A 23,376-nucleotide genomic window follows, 5' to 3' on the forward strand; every position below is an offset into this window, starting at 1 on the left:
TATTTACTTATATTTTTAATAATGTTTTTTAAAGTTTATTTATTTCCAGAGGGAGAGAGAACACAGGCGCACATGTGAATGGGGAAGGGGCAGAGAGAGAGGGAGACAGAGAATCCCAAGCAGGCTCCGAGCTGGAACCCATGAACCACCAAGATCATGACCAGAGCCAAAAGTAAGAGTGGGACACTTAACCCACTGAACCACCAGGTGCAAGGTAGAAAGATTTCTTTATCAAGCTCCCAAGATGAGGCAATAAGCAAATCTAGATGACATTTTAAATAACCTCTTTTTAAAAAGAATCAGAAGTAAAACTTTTTAAAGAATTAAAAACATATATGACCATATGACCACTGCCCAAGGTTTGGAAAAATCATGTTTTTAAATACGCTAGATAACGCAAATTAGACACCATTAGGTGTTCTAAGCATGAACTGTATTTATGACATGATAGCTAGAAGATTTTCCAGGCTAAATACCCTAATTGTCCCTACCTTTATCAATTTTAACTGAAATTAAAAAAAAAATAAAATAAAAGCAATCTGTATTTTGTTGATATAAGAGGAAAAGTTTTTAGGATTGATCTGCTTCCCATCTTCACTCTAAAATAAGCAGCAGACCTAAACCTGCTGTGCGTCAAAGAAACTGGGTCTTATAGAGAAAAGACCTCAGGATCCCCCAGGATTTCCCTACAATTTAAAAAGGGCCACTCCTCAGTAATGAGGGATCTGAAAAATAAGCATCATGAGATTAGTGATCCTTCTGAAATGAAAGGAGGAAAGTTCATTCCCTAATCTTCTAGGTTAGGTTAGGTTCCTTCCAAAGCTTAAATCACAGAGCAAAGAGGACATGCAGTAATTCATTTCGGAAGTCCTAGAAATGCTATTCCTGGAGGGCCAATCTCATTGGATCCCCACTTCTTTCCTCCCCCAGTTTTATGCATAGCCCTACCCCCCATGGTGTGTGTGTGACATATACACACCTTCTCTCCTATGTACACCAAAGGATATGCTTCCACTCAATGATAGGCCACAGTTCATTTTTCCAATTTCTATTTGAATCTGTGAGGAAACTAGTGACCTTCTCCTCTCTGCTACTCTGGGAGAGCACAGCATTTCCGGTCTCATAAATTACATACTAATAAGAATAAATGGATGGCTCACAGAAATCAGATAAGTAAAAGGAATGGGAAGTTATCTAGTGCCTGAGGTCTGTTTCCCCACTAGCCTCCACTGAAGGGTCATCAGGACCACAATCGCTTCATTTACAGGAAGATTCCTAGAAATATAAAATACTCTTTGTGCTGTGCAGTGAAAATAGCACAACATAGTGGGCTCTACATTCAAATCCCAACTCTACTACTATTAGCTGTGTGACCCTGGGCAAGTTACTTAATGTTGCTGAGCCTTAGTTTCAGGATTACTAAAAATTTTAGTACTCACCTCCATGGCTTGTGAGGATAAAAAGATAACCAGCCCCAAAGATCAAAATATAAATATAATTTGAAACCATTACCAGTACTATAAAACTAGGGGTAATCCTTCCAGTCAGACTTCTTTACCCTTGACTCTTGATTTCAGATGTCACTTACCTACGGGATCATACTATAGGAATGCAAAAATGTGGACAGCAATAAAGCCAGGGTTATTTCATTTCAACCTTCCTACCCAAGATGCTTTTCACAATAATGCCTGAAGGTAAATTATGCCCTCCCATCTATACTCTCCCTCCTACTAAGGAGAACAGGTAAAGCAAAGGAGAGTCTCTCCCTTTGAACTAATAGGATTTTGGCCAAATGAAAAAAGAAATCAGCACCCAACCCCCAGAATAGCAGACAGCTCTCATGACCAGGAAGTACAATCAGGCCAGCACCCAGCCCAGTCCCAGGAGTATGTAAATGGATCTCTTAAGAGACTCTATGCTTCATTTTTAAGAATTAAGGGACATTGCTCCTTATGCTTGAAGCAGTAAAGCCCTTGCCACACAGCCAAATAAGGCTGCTTTTCAACTGTTTTCCTCAGTCCCAATTGAAGAGCTACTTACCCTGTGGATCTGTGACATGATTTTAACACAAAAAGGCTGACAATGCACAAAATGTTGAAATACAGATTATAGATTTCAACACTGTTGCAGGTGCCCTGACCAATTCTAACACCCAGACTTCTGAGGCTACCCCCAGAAAGACAACACACATTAACCATCCAGCCTGATACTTTGGCAGTAGCTGCAGCTTTTTGGTTCATTCTTCCTATATAGTATACCAAAGTTCCACAGAGAGGTTCCTAAATGGGAGGGGGGGGGGGGGGCAGTCAGGGGAGTAGGGAGGGTAGGAGGGAAGAGGTAGGAAGAGATTTCAAATGTTTTCTTTTTATTAAACAGGAAATGCAAATTTTACTGTATAGTAAATAAATCATACCGCTATCTTTTGGCTCCATAATTGTGAATGTTACAAAGGATATTTGTCAACTCTACTCATCTCTGGATTCACCTACCATACCCTAATAAGTGGTTCCTAACCAGGGGTGATTTTGCCTCTGGAGACATTTAGAATTGTTGTTGAAAAGTATATACTACTGGCATCTAGTAAGCAGAAGCTAGAGATGTTTCTAATGATCCTGCAATACACAAGACAGCCCACACACAACAAAGAATCTTCTGGTTCAAGAGATAATTTGTGCCAAGGGTGAAAAATCTTGTTCTAATACAAAAACTGCCCCATTCCCCAATTCCTGTCCCACACCCTGAGGGATTACTTTTATATCTAAAAATCCCTTCCCTGGCTAAATTGTTCTCCTCCACTAATTCAGAGTGCAAAGTGCCAACCCATGCCTTCTTCTCTAGTAAAGGACAGCCCATTCTGACAGCCCTGGTAACAATCTACCCTTGGAACTCTGACTCAGACTACAGCATGTACAGACTGAGGCTCATTCTCTCAAAATGTGGTTTCTTTAACCCCTTTCATAGTCAGGGCAGTGAGGCAGGAGAATGATGAAAGAAGACTATATATACTAAGGGGGGCTACTCAAAGACAATTGCTATGTCTAGGCTGCTCAGGAGAACACAAAGATGACTGTTCTCTGTCCTTATTTCTTCCAAACTATGTAGGTTTTACGGCATCAATTGGATATTATGTTTTACCATTGTATGTCCAGCACCTAATTTAGAGCTAAGTACATAAAAGAACCAAAAGAAATATTTGTTGAATGCACAGATTACACAAATGAATGAATAAATCTATCTTTTATGCCACTGCCAGCTTACTCATCTAATAAAGGCTGTAGTTTTTGTTCAGAGAACCCAAAAATTAATTCTTCACAGAGGTAACAATTTCTAGAAGAGAGGTCCCATACTTTGACATATTTTACACAGCTATCCCCTACAGAAAATAAGGCCTGGAAACAGGAAAGTAGTGAGAATGTACAGAGGCAATAAATTTGAGCTCTAAATTAGTAAAATGTTTTGCTTGATTTAACTGAACACTCAAGTTACATAGTAGGTTTTAAAATATTTGTTGACTCAGGACACCTGGGTGGCTCAGTCAGTTAACTGTCCGACTTTGGCTCAGGTCATGATCTCATGGTTCATGGGTTCGAGCCCCATGTCGGGCTCTGTGCTAACGGCACAGAGCCTTGAGCCTGCTTCATATTCTGTGTCTCCCTCTCTCTGCCCCTCCCCTGTTCACATTCTCTCTCAAAAATAAATAAACATTAAAATATTTGTTGACTGAATAAAGGAACAATATAATCATCTGGATAGGTTTTCTGCCACAGTTCTCTCTGGTCACTCCACTGTCAGAGAAATGGAAGTGTGTCTGAAATTGCAGGACAGTAAAAGTCACATTCCAGAGGTTGTAACAAGGTTATTTCCCTCTTTCAGCCCTAAGCGTTTCTCAGAATTTCAGCTCTAACAGTTAAGGACTTGGCCTTTTCCTTCAAGAAGACATCCCCTTCCCAAAAAAACCTGAACTGAGCAGGCAGGTTAAGGATCCTGTTTAGTGGGATAGGTCATGAAGAATCTAATCTCAGGAGACCAAAAGTAGTGAGACCACCGTTCTCTTAAGTACCCTCATGTTTTAGTTTTTTGATGAATTTTTTGGTAAAGTCGGATTATCCTTTTAGTCCATAAAATGCCCTCTTAATTATTCTCGATAACTAGGAAATGGACAAAGCACTGAATAACACAGTAACACAATGCTACTTTTACTGCCAGGACCCAATCTAAGAACCATCTGCAGAGTTCTTCAAAGACAGGTTTTCTATTTTGTAGAATTTCATAATTTCAAAATTATTCAGACTGACAAGCTGGTAAAGAAAAATAAATAAAGTCCTTCTGGGGGCACCTGGCTAGCTCAGTCAGTAGAGCATGCAACTCTTGATCTCCAAGTCCTGAATTTGAGCCCCATGTTGAGCACAGAGATTAAAGAGCGCCTTCTGAGCGCCTGGGTGGTTCAGTCAGTTAAGCGTCCAACTTCGGCTCAGGTCATGATCTCCAGATTCGTGGCTTCGAGCTCCACGTTGGGCTCTGTGCTGACAGCCCAGGCCTGGAGCCTACTTCAGATTCTGTGTCTCCCTCTCTCTCTGCCCCCTCCCATGCTCATGTATGCGCGTTCTCTCTCGCGCGCTCTCAAAAATAAATAAATAAATACATACATAAATAGTCCTTCTGACCCATGTGCAACGATGCTGATTAAGTATTAATCTTGGCCTATGGGGTATATGAAGACATCCATATCCCAAGAAAAAATTAGGAAGATTATTTGCCCCAGGAAATACCTCCTAAGTTTTATACTTCATTCTAAGACATAAAAACTTCAGCATTATTGCCTTACTGTACATATCAGATACAAGGTCAAACATCATACTAGTTATTGGACTAACTCCTATGCTATTTTAACAGCGAGAGAATATTATAATATAGCAGGGGTGCCTGGGTGGCTTAGTCTGTTAAGCGTCCAACTTCAGCTCAGGTCATGATCTCATGGTCTGTGGGTTCCAGCACCCCATCGAACTCTCTTCTGTGAGCACAGAGCCTGCTTCAGATCCTCTGTTCCCCCCTCCCCCTCCCCCACTTGTTCTCTAAATAAATAAAGCTTAAAAAAAAAAAAAGAATATAACATAGCAAACCTCTTCAAAGGTAATAAGAAAGGTCAACAGCAGCAAGACACAGTAACCGTAACAAGCTTTGCTTCTCTCTTGGCAACCCCTGATTCCAGAACCACCAAGAGGGCAAGATGAGCCTTTCCACACATTCTAGATTTCTGACTGGCTTTGATGTCAGCGCACACAGTTCTCTCTATTCCTCAAATTTCCTTTAGGAAGGAAATACAGACAAGAAGCAGTCAATATTAAGAAATCCACTGCTCTGATAGAAAAATGCATCCATTTTACAAGAAGGACATGGAGGGGCACCTGGGTGGCTCAGTCAGTTAAGCATCAGACTTCAGCTCAGGTCATGATCTCGCGGTCCGTGAGTTCGAGCCCTGCGTGGGGCTCTGTGCCGACAGCTCGGAGCCTGGAGCCTGTTTCAGATTCTGTGTCTCCCTCTCTCTCTGACCCTCCCCTGTTCATGCTCTGTCTCTGTCTCAAAAATAAATAAATGTTTAAAAAAAAATTTTTAAGAAGGACATGGAAAGGTCTGCTTCAGTCAGCTAATTAATCATGTATCAAATGAATTAAAATCTACAGTTTCCTTTAAAGAGTCCATTGAAAAAAAGGTGGTCTTTTCCCTTCCTTCACTTTTTAACCCCCAACAAGGAAAATCAATTTACTACTATTCTGTCAGGTCCCAACTTAGGTAAAAAAAAAAGGTTGAAGAAAGGGGAACTTAAAATCAGCATCAAATCCACCCTATCAAAAGCAACTCAAAAGAACCAACGAGTCAAAGAGAGGGGCAAGAAAAAAGGACAATGACACCGGACTTGTTATTATTTCCATAATATCAACCCCAAAATCTCCACTGAACACAGCAATGATACTATCTTAACAGTGATGCTGCTGCTGTCACATAACCATATATCCATTCTTATCCTGGATCTCTAACAGTTCAGGTGGGAGGTTTGTGACTGGAAAATACTGAAAAGATTCTTTAAAAAAAAATTTTTTTTAATGCTTATTTTTGAGAGAGAGAGAGAGACTGAATGTGAGTGGAGGAGGGGCAGAGAGAGAGAGGGAGACAGAATTGAAACAGGCAGGTTCTGAACTGTGAGCACAGAGCCCAACGTGGGGCTTGAACTCAGGAACAGAAAGATCATGACCCAGGCCGAAGACTGACGCTCAACGGACTGAGCCACCCAGGCACCCCTGAAAAAATTATTTAAATGCCAGTCTTAAACATTAAACAGTTTTTAGGATAGTCCAAACGATCTTAAAATCTCACCTCTCAAAACGTAAAATCCTGTCACCAACTCCTCTCAAACCAAACCCAGCGTCTAACAAAGTGCCTCAGGACATAGTACACACAGTCCATCACTATATGCTATAGTTGAAATCTTCTGCAGTTATCTGGGGGGAGAAAAAGAAAACCTGGACGCATGATTTTGTGCAGAACAAAGGAAAAGCTTACCACTCTCTAAGAAGTGAGAAGATAGAAGGTGTCTTTTATGTACTAAAGAGTAAGTCATATGACAGCTAACTCTCCTTATTAGTTGGTTCTGCTTATTAAAAAGGTATACCCTCCAGTACCCTACATCAACTAACAGGCTTCCCATAGGGACTTAGGCTAGAATCACCAGTGAGAAACAAGTCCACCACCTGCACTCTGCAAATCAGTACCTATCCCAACACATAATAAATTCCATGCTCAGAGTCTACCCTTTGTCACCTCACAAGTTCACTTGACAAGGTGCTCTGCAATACAGAAAGTTATACTTAAAAATATATTAAGCAGGACCCTAAAAAGCCACTCTCATGCCACAAAAGATTCCAAATCTTCCTGGCAGCTTTCCATGCTGAAAGAATTTGCATCACTTGTATTGAAAGTGCAGCAGGGCTGGTGGATGACTAAGTTTGCTTCTCGATGACCTCTAGCTCAAGGAAAAAAAGAATCCAGACAGGGAGGCAGAGATGCTCTGGAGGGGGGTGTGGGGGTACGGATGGGGATTCTGTGAGTCAACTGCAGTGACTACACTTCCAGTTGACAAATTAACTTTACAAAAAAAAAAAAAAAAAAAGAAAGAAAGAAAGAAAGAAAAAGTCAAACGAAAGGACTCTAAGACCACATTGTTGGCAGGATCCAAGCTTGCCCAGAAGGCCTCAGAAAATGAAACCAAATCTGATTAAAATGGACATTTCAAAACAACGAGACGCAGCAGCAAACGCACAGCTGCCATTTCCCGGCCACTTCCTGCGGGAGGCTTGGGGGAGGGGCTGTTTGTGTACAGATGGAGGTGGAAGCCACCCCCCTCATCTCCCCCCCCCGCCCCCCCAAGGACGCACATCTCGCACTCCAATAAATCCTACAAAGGATGTCTGCTATAGGCATTGCCTTTCCTCTGAAAATTGGGAACATTAGGAAAGAAAGGGATGATACAGGGTCATCTTTTCTGTCACGGAAATGGGGATCTCCTTAGTGAGGGATCCCCTTCCAAGGGGGATCCCTCTTTATTCTTCCCTTCAGCCCCTAAAAGCCGAGCTCAAATGCAGACGTCTCAGCATCAGCCCTGTGAACCCCCATCCCCGGAGGGGGAGACTCCCGGGACTCGAGGGCCCCAAGCCAAGCACAGCACCACTCCAGCAAGGCCCTCTCCTGCTCGCCACGCTCAAGAGAACCTGCGCCGCTCAGTGAGGGAGACACCCTGAGACCACTCAAACCCCTTTCCACCCTCCACTTGCCGCTGCCAAAACGCCCCAATCCCCACAGAGTGTTTAACCCGCCCAGGGAACCCCCTCACCCACCCTTCGCACTCGTGCAGTCCCCACCCCCACCCAAGGAGGTGGAGCCCCTCCCGGGGATTCCATCCGAGTCCCCCACAGGAGTCATCTCCACCAGCCAGGCGGCTTCTCCGCCTCCTCGTCGTCGCCGCGGCCGTCGCCGGGAGCCTCCATAGCTCCTCCCGCCCCCGCCCGGGTCTTCAGCAGCCCCAGCAGCCCCCTTCTCCTCCAAGCCCCTTGGGCAGAGAGACTCCCGCCCGGGGCTGGGTCCTAACTGGAAATAAGCTCAAGTCAGCTTCTCGCCCAAGGCGAGGCTCTAGGCAGCACTAGAGCCTCTCTTCCCTGAGGGAAGCCTAGGATAAAAGCGGGGCTCCCTCCCCTCAGGCCCCCAGACGTAGCCCAACAGACCTGAGGCGGCGGCGTCCAGCCTGGCTCGGGGCTTGTCTCTCCCCGGGGTACGGGCGGTTCACATGGCCGCGCTCCGGGCGCCAGGAGGGGAGGGGACCGCGGGGGAGGGGGTCTGGGGTCCGGGAGGGGGGAGGGGGACGCGGCTCAACCGCGGGGCCCAAGCGGAGCCAACATGGCCGGCGGGGGAGGAGTGAGCCGAAGCCGGAGGGGGGCGGGGAAGCTACGGCCGGGAGAGAGCCGCCCTCCTCGGCCTCCACCACCGGGTCCTAGCGCCGGGCATCCTAGCTCCCAGACCTGGATCTGGGTCCTAGCGCCGCGGTGTCTCCCTAGCCTGCGAGCAGCTCCCTCTGCACCAAGTCTCCTTGTGGTCCTGTTTCACAATGAGCAAACAGAAAGGCGTGCCAAGGTCCCAAAGATTAACCTAAAAGACTAGATCAAAATTTTAGGACCAAGGCATATCCAGTCCCTTAACAGGGGTGGGGGTGGAAGTGAAGGGGATCATTTCAGTGGCAGTTATTTCCCAGGCTGTGTAGCGGAAAAGACGAAGTGTAGAAGCTGAAGTCAGGGAAGTTCAGTACTGATAAAGGGGTGGAGAAAGGAAAGAGCCGGCAGCATCTGCTGACCACTCACCTCTGTCCCGTGGGGGCAGCCTGGTCCTGCCTGGATCACCAATTTCCCAGCGACATCTGCAGGGCTCTGGGGGTCAGGAAGATGCCTGTGCGTAGGAAAATGAAGCATTGGCTCTGGAACCAGACAAGGAAGACCTGAGTCTAGCCAAGACCTGAGTCTAGCCCAAACCTGGTCAGAGGGGCAGGGGACTACCCGGAAAATTGACACAGCAATTAAGATGCCCCAAATGTCCACCTATTCTATAATCCCAGTACTTTTTTTTTTTTTTTTTTTTGACAGGATTAGAGGACTGTATGAAACTCAAGAACAGGAAAGAAAAAAAATAGAGGACTAGGGTTTGGTTCTCATCTAAAATGTCTAATGCAGGGCCCCAGGATGGAGAACAGTGTCACATAAGGTTAGAATTTACAGATTTTCTAGCTCAATCTGCTCTTGTTTGGCAGATGAATTAAGGCCTGGAGAGGTTAACTGACTTGTTCAAGGTCAAAGAGTGGATAAATTGTGACCAGGAACCAGGTTTCCTTTCCTTGTAACTCAACAGACTTTGCAGGCTTCAAGATAATTCCTATTCAGTGCAATGCAATGCAGTTATACAAACAATTGCAAAACTCAGGCTGAATATTCTGGAAGAGGAACGGAGTGTGAATAATGAAACTCTGGCAGTTTTGAGGGGTCAACAAATACCTTTTCTTATGTGGGTCTGCGAGGAAGAAAATCTGAAAACTGGGTGGGGGCAAGGCAGGGCCAAATACATCAGTCTAGACTGGATTTCCTTACTTCACAGAGGAGTGGACTCTTCCTCAGTTTTGGGAACAGACACTACTCCGCACTACAAACGGCTCAGAGGCTAATAAAAAAGCGAACTTCAGCAGAGTCTTAAAGTGTGTGGGCCAGAGTGAGGAGGTTTAAGAGGGTTAAAAGGGTTTCTCTCCCTCTCCAGAGAAAAGCAGATTACCAGGGGGAAGGAGCAGACAGGTAGAAATCAAAACCCTTCTCTCTTCCCTGACTAAATAATAGATTTATAGGTCACCGTTAAGAAAAAAATAAGGACCCCAATAGCCTGCTGACCTTAAGTATCTGAATTAAATAGGAGCCACACTCAGGGGACAGAGGTCCTTCCTTCTGGAGAAAGCAGGGATCCAGCAAACTTCTGCTAAGGAATGCCCCACCTTCCCCAAAATAAAAAAGTAAAAAAATAAAGGCAGATGAAAAAGAGAGCTAGGGCTTGTAAATGGTTTCCTAAAGGGCAGCTACATATCTTTTTCTCTTCCCTTTTCCAGGACAGATGAGGGAGAATCTTCCTACCTCCCACCCCCAATCATAGAGCTGGCCAGTCAGAGTCGGGAGGCAGGGGAGGAGACTGCTCCAGTCAGACGGGTGTAGCCACGCCTCTTCCCCCACCACCACACACCCACACACACCCACCCGCTGGCTCCACTATGCTCCGGAAGAGCCGGTTACTCCTGTGCCCCACTGACTGCCCCCACCCCTTCCGAGCCCCAGGCCTAGTCTCCAGGGCAACCCCTAGGACTATCCCAGCCAGGAGCGGTAGGAAAGAGGGGTGTTTGGATAGAAAGGCCACCTGGGATTAGAAAAGAAAGTGAGGCAAGATCCACTCTTCCCATCTGGTGCAGAAGGACTTCAATTACCTTCCTCCCTGAATGAGACCCCTCCTCATCCCATCTAAGCAGAGATCTTCCTTACTCTTTGAAGAAGGGTGAGGGTGGGGTGTCAATATGCCCAACAGCTGGGTATTTACTTCTAGTCAGAAGCCACCCCAGGCAGCAGCTGTGCTTCTCCCCACCATTCAGACAACAGAGGGCAGACTGACCCCATATGTCCCCAAACATTCCTCAGTCCCATCAGATGTGGCCAATCACCCACCCCATCTCCCTTTAGGAAGCTACTAGAAAGGGGAAGGGCAAATGGTCATCTTTTCAGCAACCTGTGAGAAGGATATCTAGGGAATACTCTGAACCTCTCTCAAGCCACGCCAGTGGACGGGTAATGAAGAAAATGAGAAGGGAAAAATTAGCACCTGCTCCCCCTTTCTCACCCTCCCTGTGATCCTGCTGCACCACCCTGACTCTGGGGTCAGCTGCCACAGTGCCTGGCTCCACTCTGGAGCCAGATGGCTGGGGCTGGGAGGAAGAAAAAGAAAGGAAGAAAGAAGGGAATTTGTTTGCATCCCTCTACCCACCTCTCTTTCTCTCCCCCTCCAGATATCCCTGGAATTCAAGCCCAACACCACTGCTGACCATCCTTTCCTCCCCCCAGCTACCTCCCAGCCAATGGAACAGGACTCAAAGTCTGAAGCAAATCCAGACACCCTGTCCCCTCATCCTGGAGTGGGGAACAGTGGGGGAAGGATGAAAGCACAAGAAGGGGCAGAGCTAGGGGCACTGCTGGACTTGGAGCGGGGGAATTCCCCAACAGAGGTGATGTAATTATTAAAGATTTCCCTTGCCCTCCCTGGCTGAATAGTTTATAGTGTTAATATGATCTAGTAGAGAGAAAGCCCCCAACCCAATAACCATTCCAACTTGCTCCCCTCCCTCTTCAGGTTAGTGCAAAACAGTCTCCTCCCCCTCTATATTTTGGGGAGGCTAGATTCTCTTATAACCCATCAAAAGGACCATAAGCCCTCCTCCTCTTCTCTGCAAGTTGGTATATGTACGCCCTCAGCTCACATACCTGTTTGGAACTCCCCAATGAGCTTCTCCATGGTGGTCTTAGAAGAGGATGGAGAAAGTCTGAACTTCCTTAGGGTGGGGGACTTTTGCATCTGAGCAGAGAAGGCTAACCTTCCTACGCCTCTCCCAACACCTTTAGAGGCTCAGTTCCAGCCCCTCACCTACTATCTTCCAACAGCCCCTTAAGCCCATAATCAGAAGATTCTGGGTGTGCCCTCTCTGCCACCCCCCCTCCCCCCATTCCCTGACTCTGGAGGAGCGTTCCTAAGCTGGATCAGCCCACCCCAGGTTCAAGAAGGCCTTTCCCACCTAGACTGGTTGGCGGGTGCTGAGGTCGGACCCCTAAACTCCAGGAGGGGTGGGGTGGGGTGAGAGCTACAGAGAAGCTTTAGATGGGGCTTAGTTGAACTTGAAGGTCTAAGTGGAGCAGGGCCCGAAAGTGCCTATAGCCTAGGCTAACCCTCCAACCTTCACTTACTACGAGGAAGAGGAATTGGGGTGGCGGTTATTCCCCCTCCCATTGGAGGTTAGGATGGCGTGGGAAAGCTCTGGATCCAGAGGGGAGGAGGCGAAACCCAGACCGCGGGAGATTTTTCTGGCGAGGAAGGCGCGGGGGAGGGGGGAGATCCTGGGTGTAGAACAGGACGGGTACCCGGGAGAGGTTGGCCGAGAAGCGTGAGGTGGCTTCGGATTCCGGTCGCAGAGGACAGGGGAGAAATAGGCGAGTAGATAGTGCGGGGGAGAGAGGAAGGGCAGCTCCCGCAGGGGGAGGGTCAGATCCTGAGTCCCGGGCAGCGGGGATCCCCGGGGCAGGGGACCGCAGGAGCGGCCTGCCCGGGGACTCTGGTATCGGATGGGGTTGCCGGGCCTCACCTGGAGCAGGGCCGGGCCGCGGGCGGCGGCGCAGGTGGCCCGAGCCGGGTGGCGGCGGCGGCGCCTCCTCCCCCAGCCCTGGGCCGCCGGCGGTGTGTGGGGGTTGGGGGGGGGGTAGCACTTAAAGGGGCAGGAACTACTGGGGTAAGGACAAGCGCTAGGGTAAGGCAGTCGCGAAGAATCCGCTGGGGGAGGGGGAAGCGGGTGGCGTCTCCTAGGGGCCAGAACCAGGAAGGATCCCAGATGGAGGAAGAGAAGAGATCCCAGGAAGAAGAGACAAACTTCTATGGTGAAGTGGGGGATGGTGGTGGGTCCAAACTGGAGGAGTTGGGAGAGCTCCGCCCGCGCTCTCGGGACTCCGGCAAAGATCTCTTCACAAAGGAGGGCCGGGAAGGCAGTGAGAGTCCCAAGGACGCCAAGGAGGAGTGGGGGTGCGGAAGAAGGAAGGCCGAGGCTGCTGGGGGTAACACACAGAGGCCCTGCTAGGTGAACAGGTTCTCTGTGTTTCAGCTCCACAGGGCCCGATTTCCTACAGCTGTGGAAAGGCATAGTCTCCTTCCCCCAGCACTGCCCACGTTTAAAAGCTTCTGGAATCAGGAAGCCACGAGGGCAAAGACCTCCTAGGCCTTTCAACCTCAATCCTGCCTTTCAACTCTCTCACTCAGTGTTAGTGACTGGAGCTTAGGGGGCCGCCAGTAGCAGCCCTAGTGGGACTGCTGTGGGACCGTGAGAATAGGCTTTATTTCAGTTTTCCCCCAACCACCACCACCCTTGCAGCAACCTCTGGGGCAACAGGAAGCAGCTGCTCAGTGCAGCCCCCACCTGGTGGTGGGTCGCGGTGGGGGAGGAGAGAAGTCAGGGACTTAAAAGGCCTGGGAGAAAATAAGGGAAAGAGAGGCACCTTAAAAATTCTCCAACGCAGCCAAAAGTGAGCTTTACTTTGCGGGGGGGGGGGGGGGAAGGCCAGCAGTGAATACTGTAAAATATTACTTGAATCTTCAGCAGCTTAAATGGGGAGGAGCAAGGGGCTGTGTGGGGGCGTGGGGGAGACAGTGAGGTGGGGAGAGCCCCGACCTGAGGTGCACAGTCTCAGGCTCTTCCTGGGAACCGAGCTTGCCAATGTTCATGATCCCTTGGTCGGCAGCCTCACTATCTGAGCCCTGTACCCCTATAGTCCCGTTTCCCCTCCTTCACCCCCCAAAAGAGCAAAGGTTAGGCCCCACCCCTGCTGAGTCAGCCAGGGAGGGAGGTAGGCATCCTTCAGGCCTTCCCCCAGGGCTGGTCCTCATACTTACCCATGTCCAGCTGGCAGGGCTCCAAGGCTGGGACCACCCAGCTCCTCACTGTCCTTGGTTCCCCCTTCACGTGAAGGCTGGTGTTAGATCCTCCTAAACTGTGAGCTGGGAACTAGCACGAATCAAAAAGCCAATGTATGCTTCCTGCGAACCACAGCCTGAACTGCTGTAGGGTGATGTCCCTGTGTGACAGACTGGGGTGGGGAGGGAGGAGGGAAGGGCGGGGCTTTCTCTGGGTGGAGAGGGAGGAGGAGGCGAGGACAGGGCAGAACCAGGAGAAATATGGAGGAAGGTTAGATCTGTGTTGACACTCCAGAGGCGTGGTAGAAGAGAGTGGTAAAGGGGGAAGGAAATAAATAGTTGCAGCTAGTGAGAGGGAGAAGGTTCTCGATGAATGCTGAGGCACGTAAACGTGTGGGGGAGGGGATGGAGGGATACAAACGACCTTAAGGATCACAGTTACCAGCTCTGCATCTGGGTAACATGGAAAAACAAAGCAGAAAGAGCTGACCCATATCCTGGGGCCTTTCTGCACCAGTTTCTTACCCATTCGAGTCAGAACCTGGAGAAAATGCCCCCACCCCTATAACTCAGCATTTCCCCAAATCCAGGCTTTTCTGGGAGCAAACGACCAGGCACAGTCGGCTCAGGGGCTCCACCTTCTGTCCAGATCATGACACAAGAGAGACTAGTGCCAAGGACGTCATAGGCAGATGGGAGGAAACTTACAGGCCTCTACTCCACCCCTGGCACCTTTCCCAAGGCCCCTCCTCAACCTTCAGCCCCCAGGGGCCTCTGAATTGGGATCTCAGTTTGTCCCCGCCCTGCTTCGACCCAACTTGAATGCCTCAGGGGTGGAGCCTATAGACGCAGGCTCCTCCTCAGGACAAAAGCCCCAGCTGGTTTGTAAACAGTCATTAGCGAAGAACCACATCCCAGCAAATGGCCTTTATGGATTTCAAAATGGTGAGATCAGAGTTCTTGCAGCCTCCAGTCCTCCCACCAGAGGGCAGTAGGAGATGGGCCCTGGCTCAGAAAACACTTAAGGGGCACCAAATCTGACCTTGCGCTTGTTTCACTGTGAAACGATACTTTTGAGTACTCTTAACCCTGCACTTTTAGTGGCTAAAATGAAGGGTAGTTTATCTAATTCCATTATGTATTTCAGAAGCCCAACCCCACCCCCACAAACTCTGGAAATTGGCATTCCTTTTAAGATTCAATCTCCCTAACTTTCCTAAAGGATCTCAGCAGAGCTCAGGATTAGGCCTCATAGTTATTTTACACCATGCACTGCCTGAAACAATCATACAACTCTATGTTTGCCCAAAATATAAATCAGCAGGCAGTAGTCAAGAAACTTTCTGAAAAAAGGAGGGTGGGGGGAGGGGAAGGAGCAAAGCCAAAAAAAAAAAAAAGCCTAGGTAAAACAGAGGGGGGGCCCTTTTGACTCAATCTTTGCATATTTGTTATTAATCCTTCAGAACACTCATTTCCTAAAAACTGGATTCATTCATTAACCCCTGCTTTGTCTTAGAATAGTCCCCTCCAGACCCATTTTTCCACAATATACTCTTCTAAAAATAAAAAATACGTGCTTTTTAACCAACAGGAATAAACTACATAGAATATTCAAGAAGCAAATAATTTGCTTTGACAAATAACAAAAAGGCCAAAGCTGAGGCCCTACTATTGAGATCACATCATCTACAGGGAACCCCTCACAAGACCCACAGCTGTCCATCAAGACAATGGCTTTTCATTTTTGATGACCCCATTTCAAACATATGTGGTCTACTTTGTGCTGTTTCTTACAGCCACTCTAATGTTCAGTGTTGGTTATGTTGTCAGGACCAAGAAAAACAGACCAATTCTGACAGGTGTACATTTTATTGGAAACCTTAAATACTCTTCAGACAGAACACAATGTCTTCAATCAAGGCTCTGATTGTGGCCTAAGGAGTAAACAGATTTTTGGATTAGGGGCAAGGAAAAGTACAGCACAGAGGACAAGCGCTTAGTTTGCCAAAAGGATTTCCTCACAAATGCTCTTCAGCCAGCTTATCAGCTTTTGCCACAGCTTCCTCAATGGGTCCCACCATATAGAAGGCCTGTTCTGGGAGATGGTCATATTCACCTGTATGGGAAAAAAATTCAATGGTGAGAAGTGGAATGATAAACTTTTTGTGGTATATAAATACTTCACCACTTGGGGCAACCAGTCAGAATATGATAAATGTGTGTCATCCAAGAAATCTTTTAACAAACTTCTGTCTTAAATCCAATTTACAAGACGATATAGTAGGGATTAAGAATAAATGGTCCTGGGGCGCCTGAGTGGCTCAGTCGGCTAAGCGTCCGACTTCAGCTCAGGTCACGATCTCGCGGTCCGTGAGTTCGAGCCCCGCGTCGGGCTCTGGGCTGATGGCTCAGAGCCTGGAGCCTGTTTCCGATTCTGTGTCTCCCTCTCTTTCTGCCCCTCCCCCGTTCATGCTCTGTCTCTCTCTGTCCCAAAAATAAATAAACGTTAAAAAAAAAAAAAAAAAAAAAAAAAAAAAAAAAAAAAGAATGGTCCTGGCCACATAATCTGGGTTCAAATTCTTGCTCTCTACCTTGGCTGGATGGTATCAGAACCTGTTATTTTAAACTTTTCTGTGCTTCAATTTTCCTAATTTGTAAAAACAAGGATCTGTAATTCACTCAGAAGAGTAGCTAGGACTGAAAGCACTCAGTAAGTGTTGAGTATTGTATGACAACAATCAAGTGATACAAATTTCACTCTCAGAAGTAGACTATTTCCAAAGAACACTGACAGACAATAGTTTTTAACTAAAAAAATTCTTTAGACACGACATGCTTATACATTGCTTGATGATGGCTGGCATGGGAACATAGCACAGTGAACATTAGAGATTTCAGCTTCTCTGCTATTTTATATTCAGCTTTATACTGGCAGTCTCACCTGCCAAAATCTGCTGGAAACCTTTGATGGTCTCCTTCAGAGGTACCAGCTTCCCCATATGACCTGTGAAAACCTCAGCAACCTGGAATGGCTGAGACAAGAAACGCTGTATTTTCCGTGCACGGGACACAGTCAACTTGTCTTCCTCAGAAAGTTCATCCATACCCAGGATAGCAATGATGTCCTGGAGAGATTTGTAGTCCTGTAAGAAAACAGGAGGCCTGAATAAATATTCAGATTCTTTTAAATTTGGACAAAAACCTCAGGGTTAATACCACCTTGTATTCACACTGAGCTTAGTACAAAGCATTTTAGCACATTACCTCACTTTGCAAGTGAAATAGTGGTGAAATTACACGCTTGGAAGCATGAGGGCCCTCAGCTAAGATCAGTGTCTTATTCTCCCCACTTCTAGTCTACTGCCATTAGGAAAAAATGGATTCTAAATCTAAGTACCTGGAAACCCAAGAGACCCTCATTAATACTCTTTAATAGAAACTGCAGGTCTCCTCTTTGCTCCAAAGCAAATCACACAAGTCACCAGGAAGCCTTTGGTCTTAATATAGTACCCATATACCCACTATATGACTTTCTAGTCACTGATCTCACCTGCAGTACTCACCTGTAGGATCTTTTGTACCCCACGGGCAACATCATAATGCTCATTTCCAACAATGTTGGGATCCATAATTCGAGAGGTGGAATCCAGAGGATCCACAGCTGGATAGATACCCAACTCAGCAATAGCACGGGACAGCACAGTGGTAGCATCCAAATGGGCAAAGGTAGTGGCAGGGGCAGGGTCCGTCAAGTCATCAGCAGGCACATAGATAGCCTAGAGTGAGTCAAGAACCCATGAAGAGCAGCAGGAAGCCAAATAATTCTGTTTAAAAGCCACGCTGCCTTTCTGCCCTCTCCTCATTATTTCATTACAACTTCTTAGCATTTAAGAGTCCACCCCCAAAAAGACTTCTTACCATCCCTAATACCTGCTGAGTGAGCTTATAGATGATCTGGTCCCTCCAAGCTGTGATGAAAAATTTTCATTGTCCTTCCTTTTGTTCTTCATCCTACATTTTAACCCTATTATACTGATACTTACACTTTTAGTTAAAAACAAAAAACCTTGCACGATTGCAATGCCTCACTGAAAGTTACTACAATTTAGACCCTTTAGATAATTTTACTGTTTATACCATCTACATATATGTCTGAAAATGCATAGTGTAGCACATAAGTACAGTGCATAAATACACTGAATAATTAATGTCCGGTTTCCATGCATCTCTAGACTCCTCAGGCTAGAAACCACTACACTTTGTAATCTACATTCACATACATGCCTTTAACTACCTTAAAGGAGCATTTCTTAACTTTTTAGTCTCTAACATGAATCCATAGAATATTACACATTATTTCAGGGAGCTCATTAACCTTGTTAAAAACCTTGAGGGACACCTGGGTGACTCAGTTGGCTAAGCGTCTGACTTGAGCTTAGGTCATGATCTTGCGGTCTGTGAGTTCGAGCCCTGCAACTGTGCTGACAGCTCAGAGCTTGGAGCCTGCTTCAGATTCTGTGTTTCCCTCTCTCTGCCCCTCCCCCACTCGTGCTGTCTCTCTCTCTCTCTCAAAAATAAATAAACATTAAAAAAAATAAAAAACAAACCTCGAGAGAGAAGTAACTAGGTTTTATATTTCTCTGTATCTAACTTTACATAAATTAGACCTTCATCCATTTCATTTTTCTTACCTGCACAGAGGTAATAGATCCCTTCTTGGTGGTGGTGATTCTTTCCTGCATGGTACCCATGTCAGTGGCCAGGGTAGGCTGATAGCCCACCGCAGAAGGGATTCTACCCAATAGAGCAGACACCTATAGGGAAAAAAAAAGAAAAGAAGGGGGAATGAGGACACAGGTTTTAGGTGTCTACATCTTAGCCTCATCTGCATCATTCCATAAAAAGGTCAAATGAAACAGATCCTCCCAAACCTTCTTCTCTTACCTCAGAGCCAGCCTGGGTGAAACGAAAGATGTTATCAATAAAGAGCAGTACATCTTGACCCTCTTGGTCTCTGAAGTATTCAGCAACCGTCAGTCCAGTCAGAGCTACTCGGGCGCGAGCACCAGGTGGTTCATTCATTTGACCATACACTAGCGCTACCTGAAGTAATTATACACAATCAGAAAACCTGGGAGAGGAATATGGAAGCCATATGCCCAAGGACCCCAAACCAGAGAAACTACCAAAAAACCCTCCTTCTCAGCAAGTGTCATTATGATTTGCAAATTTCTTTTCCCTTTTAGAGACGTGGTTCAAACACCACAAAGATTTATGTTATTGAAGCAAAATTCCTGAAATAGGAAATAAGACTAAGTGAAGGGCACAAAATAGGGCTATTTGAGACATCTGAATTACCTCCAGCTTTCCAAAATTAACTTTCAAATGATGGGACTACCTACTAAAAACAAAGTCTGAAAATGTAATCTGATATCAAAGAGAAAAGAAAATGTGTGTTAATGTATTAGATTGTTGGGGGAAAACACTGTCAAGAATTTCCTTTGTGGGTCGCCTGGGTTGGCTCAGTCGGGTTAAGTTTCTGACCTCAGCTCAGGTTATGATTTCACAGTCTGTGAGTTCGAGCCCCGCGTCGGGCTCTGCTGACAGCTCAGAGCCTGGAGCCTGCTTCAGATTCTGTGTCTCCCTTTCTCTCTGCCCCTCCCCTGCTCACACTGTCTCTCTCTCAAAAATAAACATTACAAAAAAGTTAAAAAAAAAAAAAAGTGTCATAGGACACTAAAATGAAACTCTGACACAGGGTTTCAGCTAGCATTGCAGTCAACTAAAATGGTTCCCTGGCACAACTACTATGTGAACATAAATCAGCTTACTCCTTACCTTGGAGGTAGCATCTTTTAAGTTGATAACACCAGACTCAATCATTTCATGGTATAAGTCATTGCCTTCACGGGTCCTCTCACCAACACCAGCAAACACAGAGTAACCACCATGGGCTTTGGCCACATTGTTGATTAACTCCATGATCAGTACAGTCTTGCCAACTCCAGCACCACCAAACAGCCCTGGAAGAGGTTGAAAAGAAGCAATATTTGAGTGCTGTGTTCCCAAATAAGCAAACTTCAAAAAACAAAAAACCCTTTTTTCTCTTTTCCCTTCTCAGGAATGGCATCTGGCTTCAGCAAACTCAGAAGAACGAAAGTCAGAAGCTACTCATCAGTGAGGGATAGATCTCAGTACCCACTCATTACACGATAGGATTTTTTCTTCCCACGTTAGGTTTGGAAAATATGTACCACCAGTAACATACCAATTTTGCCACCCTTGGCATAGGGAGCCAGCAGATCCACAACCTTGATACCAGTAACCAGAATTTCCTGCTCAACACTCATCTCCATGAACTCAGGAGCCTCAGCATGAATAGCTGCAAATCTGTAAAGGTTGGAAAAGAGGAGCAGGGTCTATTCATCCTGTTGAAAGGTTCCTCCCAATTCTAACCCTTTACTCATAGTCTCACCTCTTATTTTTTTTTAAATTTTTTTTTTAACGTTTATTTATTTTTGAGACAGAAAGAGACAGAGCCTGAATAGGGGGGGGGTCAGAGAGAAGGAGACACAGAATCTGAAACAGGCTCCAGGCTCCGAACTGTCAGCACAGAGCCTGATGTGGGGCTTGAACTCACGGACTGCGAGATCATGACCTGAGCGGAAGTTAGCCGCTCAACCGACTGAGCCACCCAGGTGCCCCTCTCACCTCTTATATAACACTCCAGACAAGTTGTCATGTGGCACCTAGCCTAATGTTCTGCAATAAAGGGAATTCCATTATCTCACGAAGCAATGATCCGATTTCCTAACATTTTAAAAAATTTTCTAATGTTTATTTATTTTTGAGAGAGAGCGAGCGAGAGAGAGCCAGCAGGGAAGGGGCAGAGAAAGAGGGAGAGAATCCCAAACAGGCTCGACACTGTCCTTGCAGAGCCCGACACAGAGCTCATTCCCATGAACCGTGAGATCATGATTTGAGGCTAGATCAGACCCTTAACTGACTGAGCCACCCAGGTCCCTGTCCCCATTTCCTAACCGTCGTAAAGATTTTCTTTTTAATAAGCCCTAACCTAACAGCACTTCTTCATATATCATTAGGAAATACAAAGACTTGCTACTTCTGGAAACTCCACAACCTAAGCCTTTGGTATTAAAAGTCACTTAATCAATTTGAGTCCTAAGAATCAAGTTTTCTAAAATTAGAACTTCTACATTCTCAATTTTCCTCAGAAAAAACTACATTTGTGGTTTTAATAACAGTATCAGCATTTTAAGTATTCTCTGCAGGAAAATTTTGCTACACTAGGTGTTGCCTTAATGTACAAAACTGCAAGAGGGGTGTCTGACTGGCTCAGTCTACTTGAGCATGTGGCTCTGGAGTTCAAGCCCCAGGTATGATGTAGAGCTTACTTAAAACAAAACAAAAACCCCAAAACAACCTACAGAAAAAGCAGTTCCTTTGCATGTAGATACAGGAGGAGGCATACTTACTGTTTGGTTTTGATGGGACCTCTCTCATCAATAGGTTCTCCAATGACATTCATGATTCTGCCCAAGGTCTCAGGACCAACAGGAATTTTGATTGGTGCACCAGAATCCAGGACTTTCTGGCCTCTAACCAAGCCTTCTGTACCATCCATGGCAATAGTCCTTACCGTGCTCTCACCTGTTAAAGGCATTGCAGGTTATACAGAAGGACAAGTTGGCTTCATATGATGAAGTTCAGCTGGCTGAAAGGCCTAAATCAGCCAAGACTCCTTCTCAGTACCTAAATGTGGCTTCAGCATACTCAGAAGAACGAAAGTCATTTTGATAAAATCATCATAGAAGGAAGACTGATGTGGGGGATATTTGGACTAAACAAGCTCTTTACCATTTCTAACAAATTCTACTTACCCAAATGCTGAGCCACCTCCAAAACCAGCCTGGTGTCCCTGCCTTGCACTTCTAGGGCATTTAGGATGGGTGGTAGTCCCTCATCAAACTGGACATCCACCACAGCACCGATGACTGCCACGATGCGCCCGGTGGCAGCGCCTGCCTTCGGCGAAGGAGATGTTTGGGCGGCATAGTCTCTAGCTAACAAACAAAAAAGATTGGAAGAAATCGGGGTCAGGGCTGTTAGTGGTAATCGGAAGCCCCGTCTTAACCCCCAAGAACTGGTAAATTCGGCCCATGACCGGCCTCGTCTCGCTTGCTAGTAAGACGAGTCCGGAGGGAAGGCCGCGCAACAACCGAGAATGCGTCTGCACAATTTTCCCATGCACAAAACCCCATGATTCGAGGGCTCAGTGCCCCCATTCACAGTAAGGTCAGTGCACCTGCCCGCACTTTTCCGTCACAGAGAACTCCTTTTCCAAAATGAGACGAATTAGGTCTAAGAAACCTCCCGTGGGCGTCCTATTCTGGTTCTCCCGCCATTAGAGGGCAGGTCGCTGGCCCTGACGTCCTTCTAACACCAGAGACAGCTTTAGGCCCAAGTGAAAATCTGCCCCCGGCTCAAGGTCATGGGGCGGCAGAAAAAACCCCAGCTCCTAGAGGAAGGCACTTACCAGGCTGGAGCACCGCCGGGGTGGCCCGCAGTAAGACCTGGGCTTGGGGTAGCGGCGCTGAAGAGCTGAGTCCCCGCAAGGCCCCGGAGGCCGAGGTAGCGGCCACACGGCCCACGAAACCCAACATGGCGGAGCTCGGGTGGGGACTGAGCGCTGCTGCGGTCCCGGCCGCCAACTCCCCCGCCGTTGGGGAGAGGCCTACTCTTCAGTAAGCAAGTCCATTGGATGAGTTTGCTGAATATCACTCTCAGTGCTGCTCCTATAGGTTAATAATCTCTGATCTTTTCAACCATTGGTCAAAATTGGTGCCAATCTGAATTCCTTCTTTTTCATTGGATATTGTCTGGTTAGGGGCAACCCTCAGAGACTCGAAATGTAATTGGACAACAGCGATGTCAATTGGAGAGAGTACTTGGCGGAACTACGTTTAAGAAAGGGGCAGAGTTCCTGTTGTGAAGCACGTGGGCTGTTTTTGACTGTCCTTGGGCTCTCACCTTAGATAGGACTTTGAAGTAGGTTGACAGTCTCAGGGGCGGGGGTTGGGGAAGTAATAGCCTGGGGAAACACCACTGACGGTGACCTTGGAAAAGTCCGGAGACTTCTCCAGACTCAGAACTCGGTTTTTCTTTTGCAGTAGTACTCTTGGAAGCTTCCAGGCCGTTCAGCATGTCACGAATCCGGACAATCTAAATCACTTTAAACCGTACAATGAAAGAAATTAATGGAACCCAGTCACTTAACAGATGTGTGCTAGGCACTGAGGAAACAAAAGACTTAAGACCTCCCTTTTAAAAACAGAAAACAATGCAGTAAAATGTGATGGGTCCTGATTAGTACAGGGTTAAGTGGGTGCACGAAAGAGGGGATAAATATGGGTCACCTAGAGATGTAGGGGAATTGCCTCTAACAGTAGGAGATGGATATACCTGTTGTGAAACCGAGTAGAAATTCCTAGGATAAAGTAGGAAGACTATTCCAAGCACACGTTTGCATGAAACCGTATGCTCCTTTTGTTTTAACTGCAGGTGAGGAAG

General features: G+C 46.6%; 2 protein-coding genes, 1 long non-coding RNA gene and 2 other non-coding genes across 10 annotated transcripts in view; 1 reads left to right on the forward strand and 4 right to left on the reverse strand.

Annotated features, from left to right (window-relative positions):
- Positions 1-13,962, reverse strand: part of BAZ2A (bromodomain adjacent to zinc finger domain 2A) — a 34,533-nt gene extending 20,571 nt beyond the window's left edge. Inside the window, exons 1-2 of one of the 6 annotated variants that reach the window (XM_060657247.3) lie at positions 13,765-13,962; positions 8,904-8,988 (exon numbers count right to left, since the gene is read on the reverse strand). The gene's annotated coding sequence lies outside the window, so the exon portion shown is untranslated. Of the gene's footprint in view, positions 1-5,120; positions 6,304-6,372; positions 6,498-8,273; positions 8,673-8,903; positions 8,989-12,469; positions 12,570-13,764 lie in introns of those variants that run through there. The other 5 variants (XM_060657250.3, XM_078449774.2, XM_060657248.3 and 2 more) reach the window with 5 other exon arrangements.
- A 354-nt stretch (positions 13,963-14,316) lies between these two features.
- Positions 14,317-15,759, forward strand: LOC132694201 (uncharacterized). Its single transcript, XR_009617204.2, has 2 exons — positions 14,317-14,730; positions 15,377-15,759. It is a non-coding gene; the product is annotated as an uncharacterized LOC132694201 (long non-coding RNA).
- On the reverse strand, positions 15,636-22,516 carry ATP5F1B (ATP synthase F1 subunit beta). The gene is made up of 10 exons (XM_060657254.3): positions 22,343-22,516; positions 21,687-21,869; positions 21,282-21,456; positions 20,054-20,175; positions 19,624-19,808; positions 18,730-18,888; positions 18,477-18,599; positions 17,349-17,561; positions 16,727-16,928; positions 15,636-15,901 (listed from the first exon to the last, which is right to left on the reverse strand). Exons 1-10 carry the CDS (start codon positions 22,467-22,469, stop codon positions 15,804-15,806), a joined length of 1,587 nt encoding a protein of 528 aa, XP_060513237.1. The 5' UTR covers positions 22,470-22,516; the 3' UTR covers positions 15,636-15,803.
- LOC132660482 (small nucleolar RNA SNORD59) lies at positions 19,898-19,968 on the reverse strand. The gene has a single exon (XR_009601822.1). It is a non-coding gene; the product is annotated as a small nucleolar RNA SNORD59 (small nucleolar RNA).
- Positions 21,547-21,621, reverse strand: LOC132660483 (small nucleolar RNA SNORD59). Its single transcript, XR_009601823.1, has one exon. It is a non-coding gene; the product is annotated as a small nucleolar RNA SNORD59 (small nucleolar RNA).
- Positions 22,517-23,376: the final 860 nt, after the last annotated feature.

This window comes from Panthera onca, chromosome B4 (assembly GCF_046562875.1).
Source record: "Panthera onca isolate mPanOnc1 chromosome B4, mPanOnc1 haplotype 2, whole genome shotgun sequence".
Lineage (NCBI taxonomy): Eukaryota > Metazoa > Chordata > Mammalia > Carnivora > Felidae > Panthera > Panthera onca.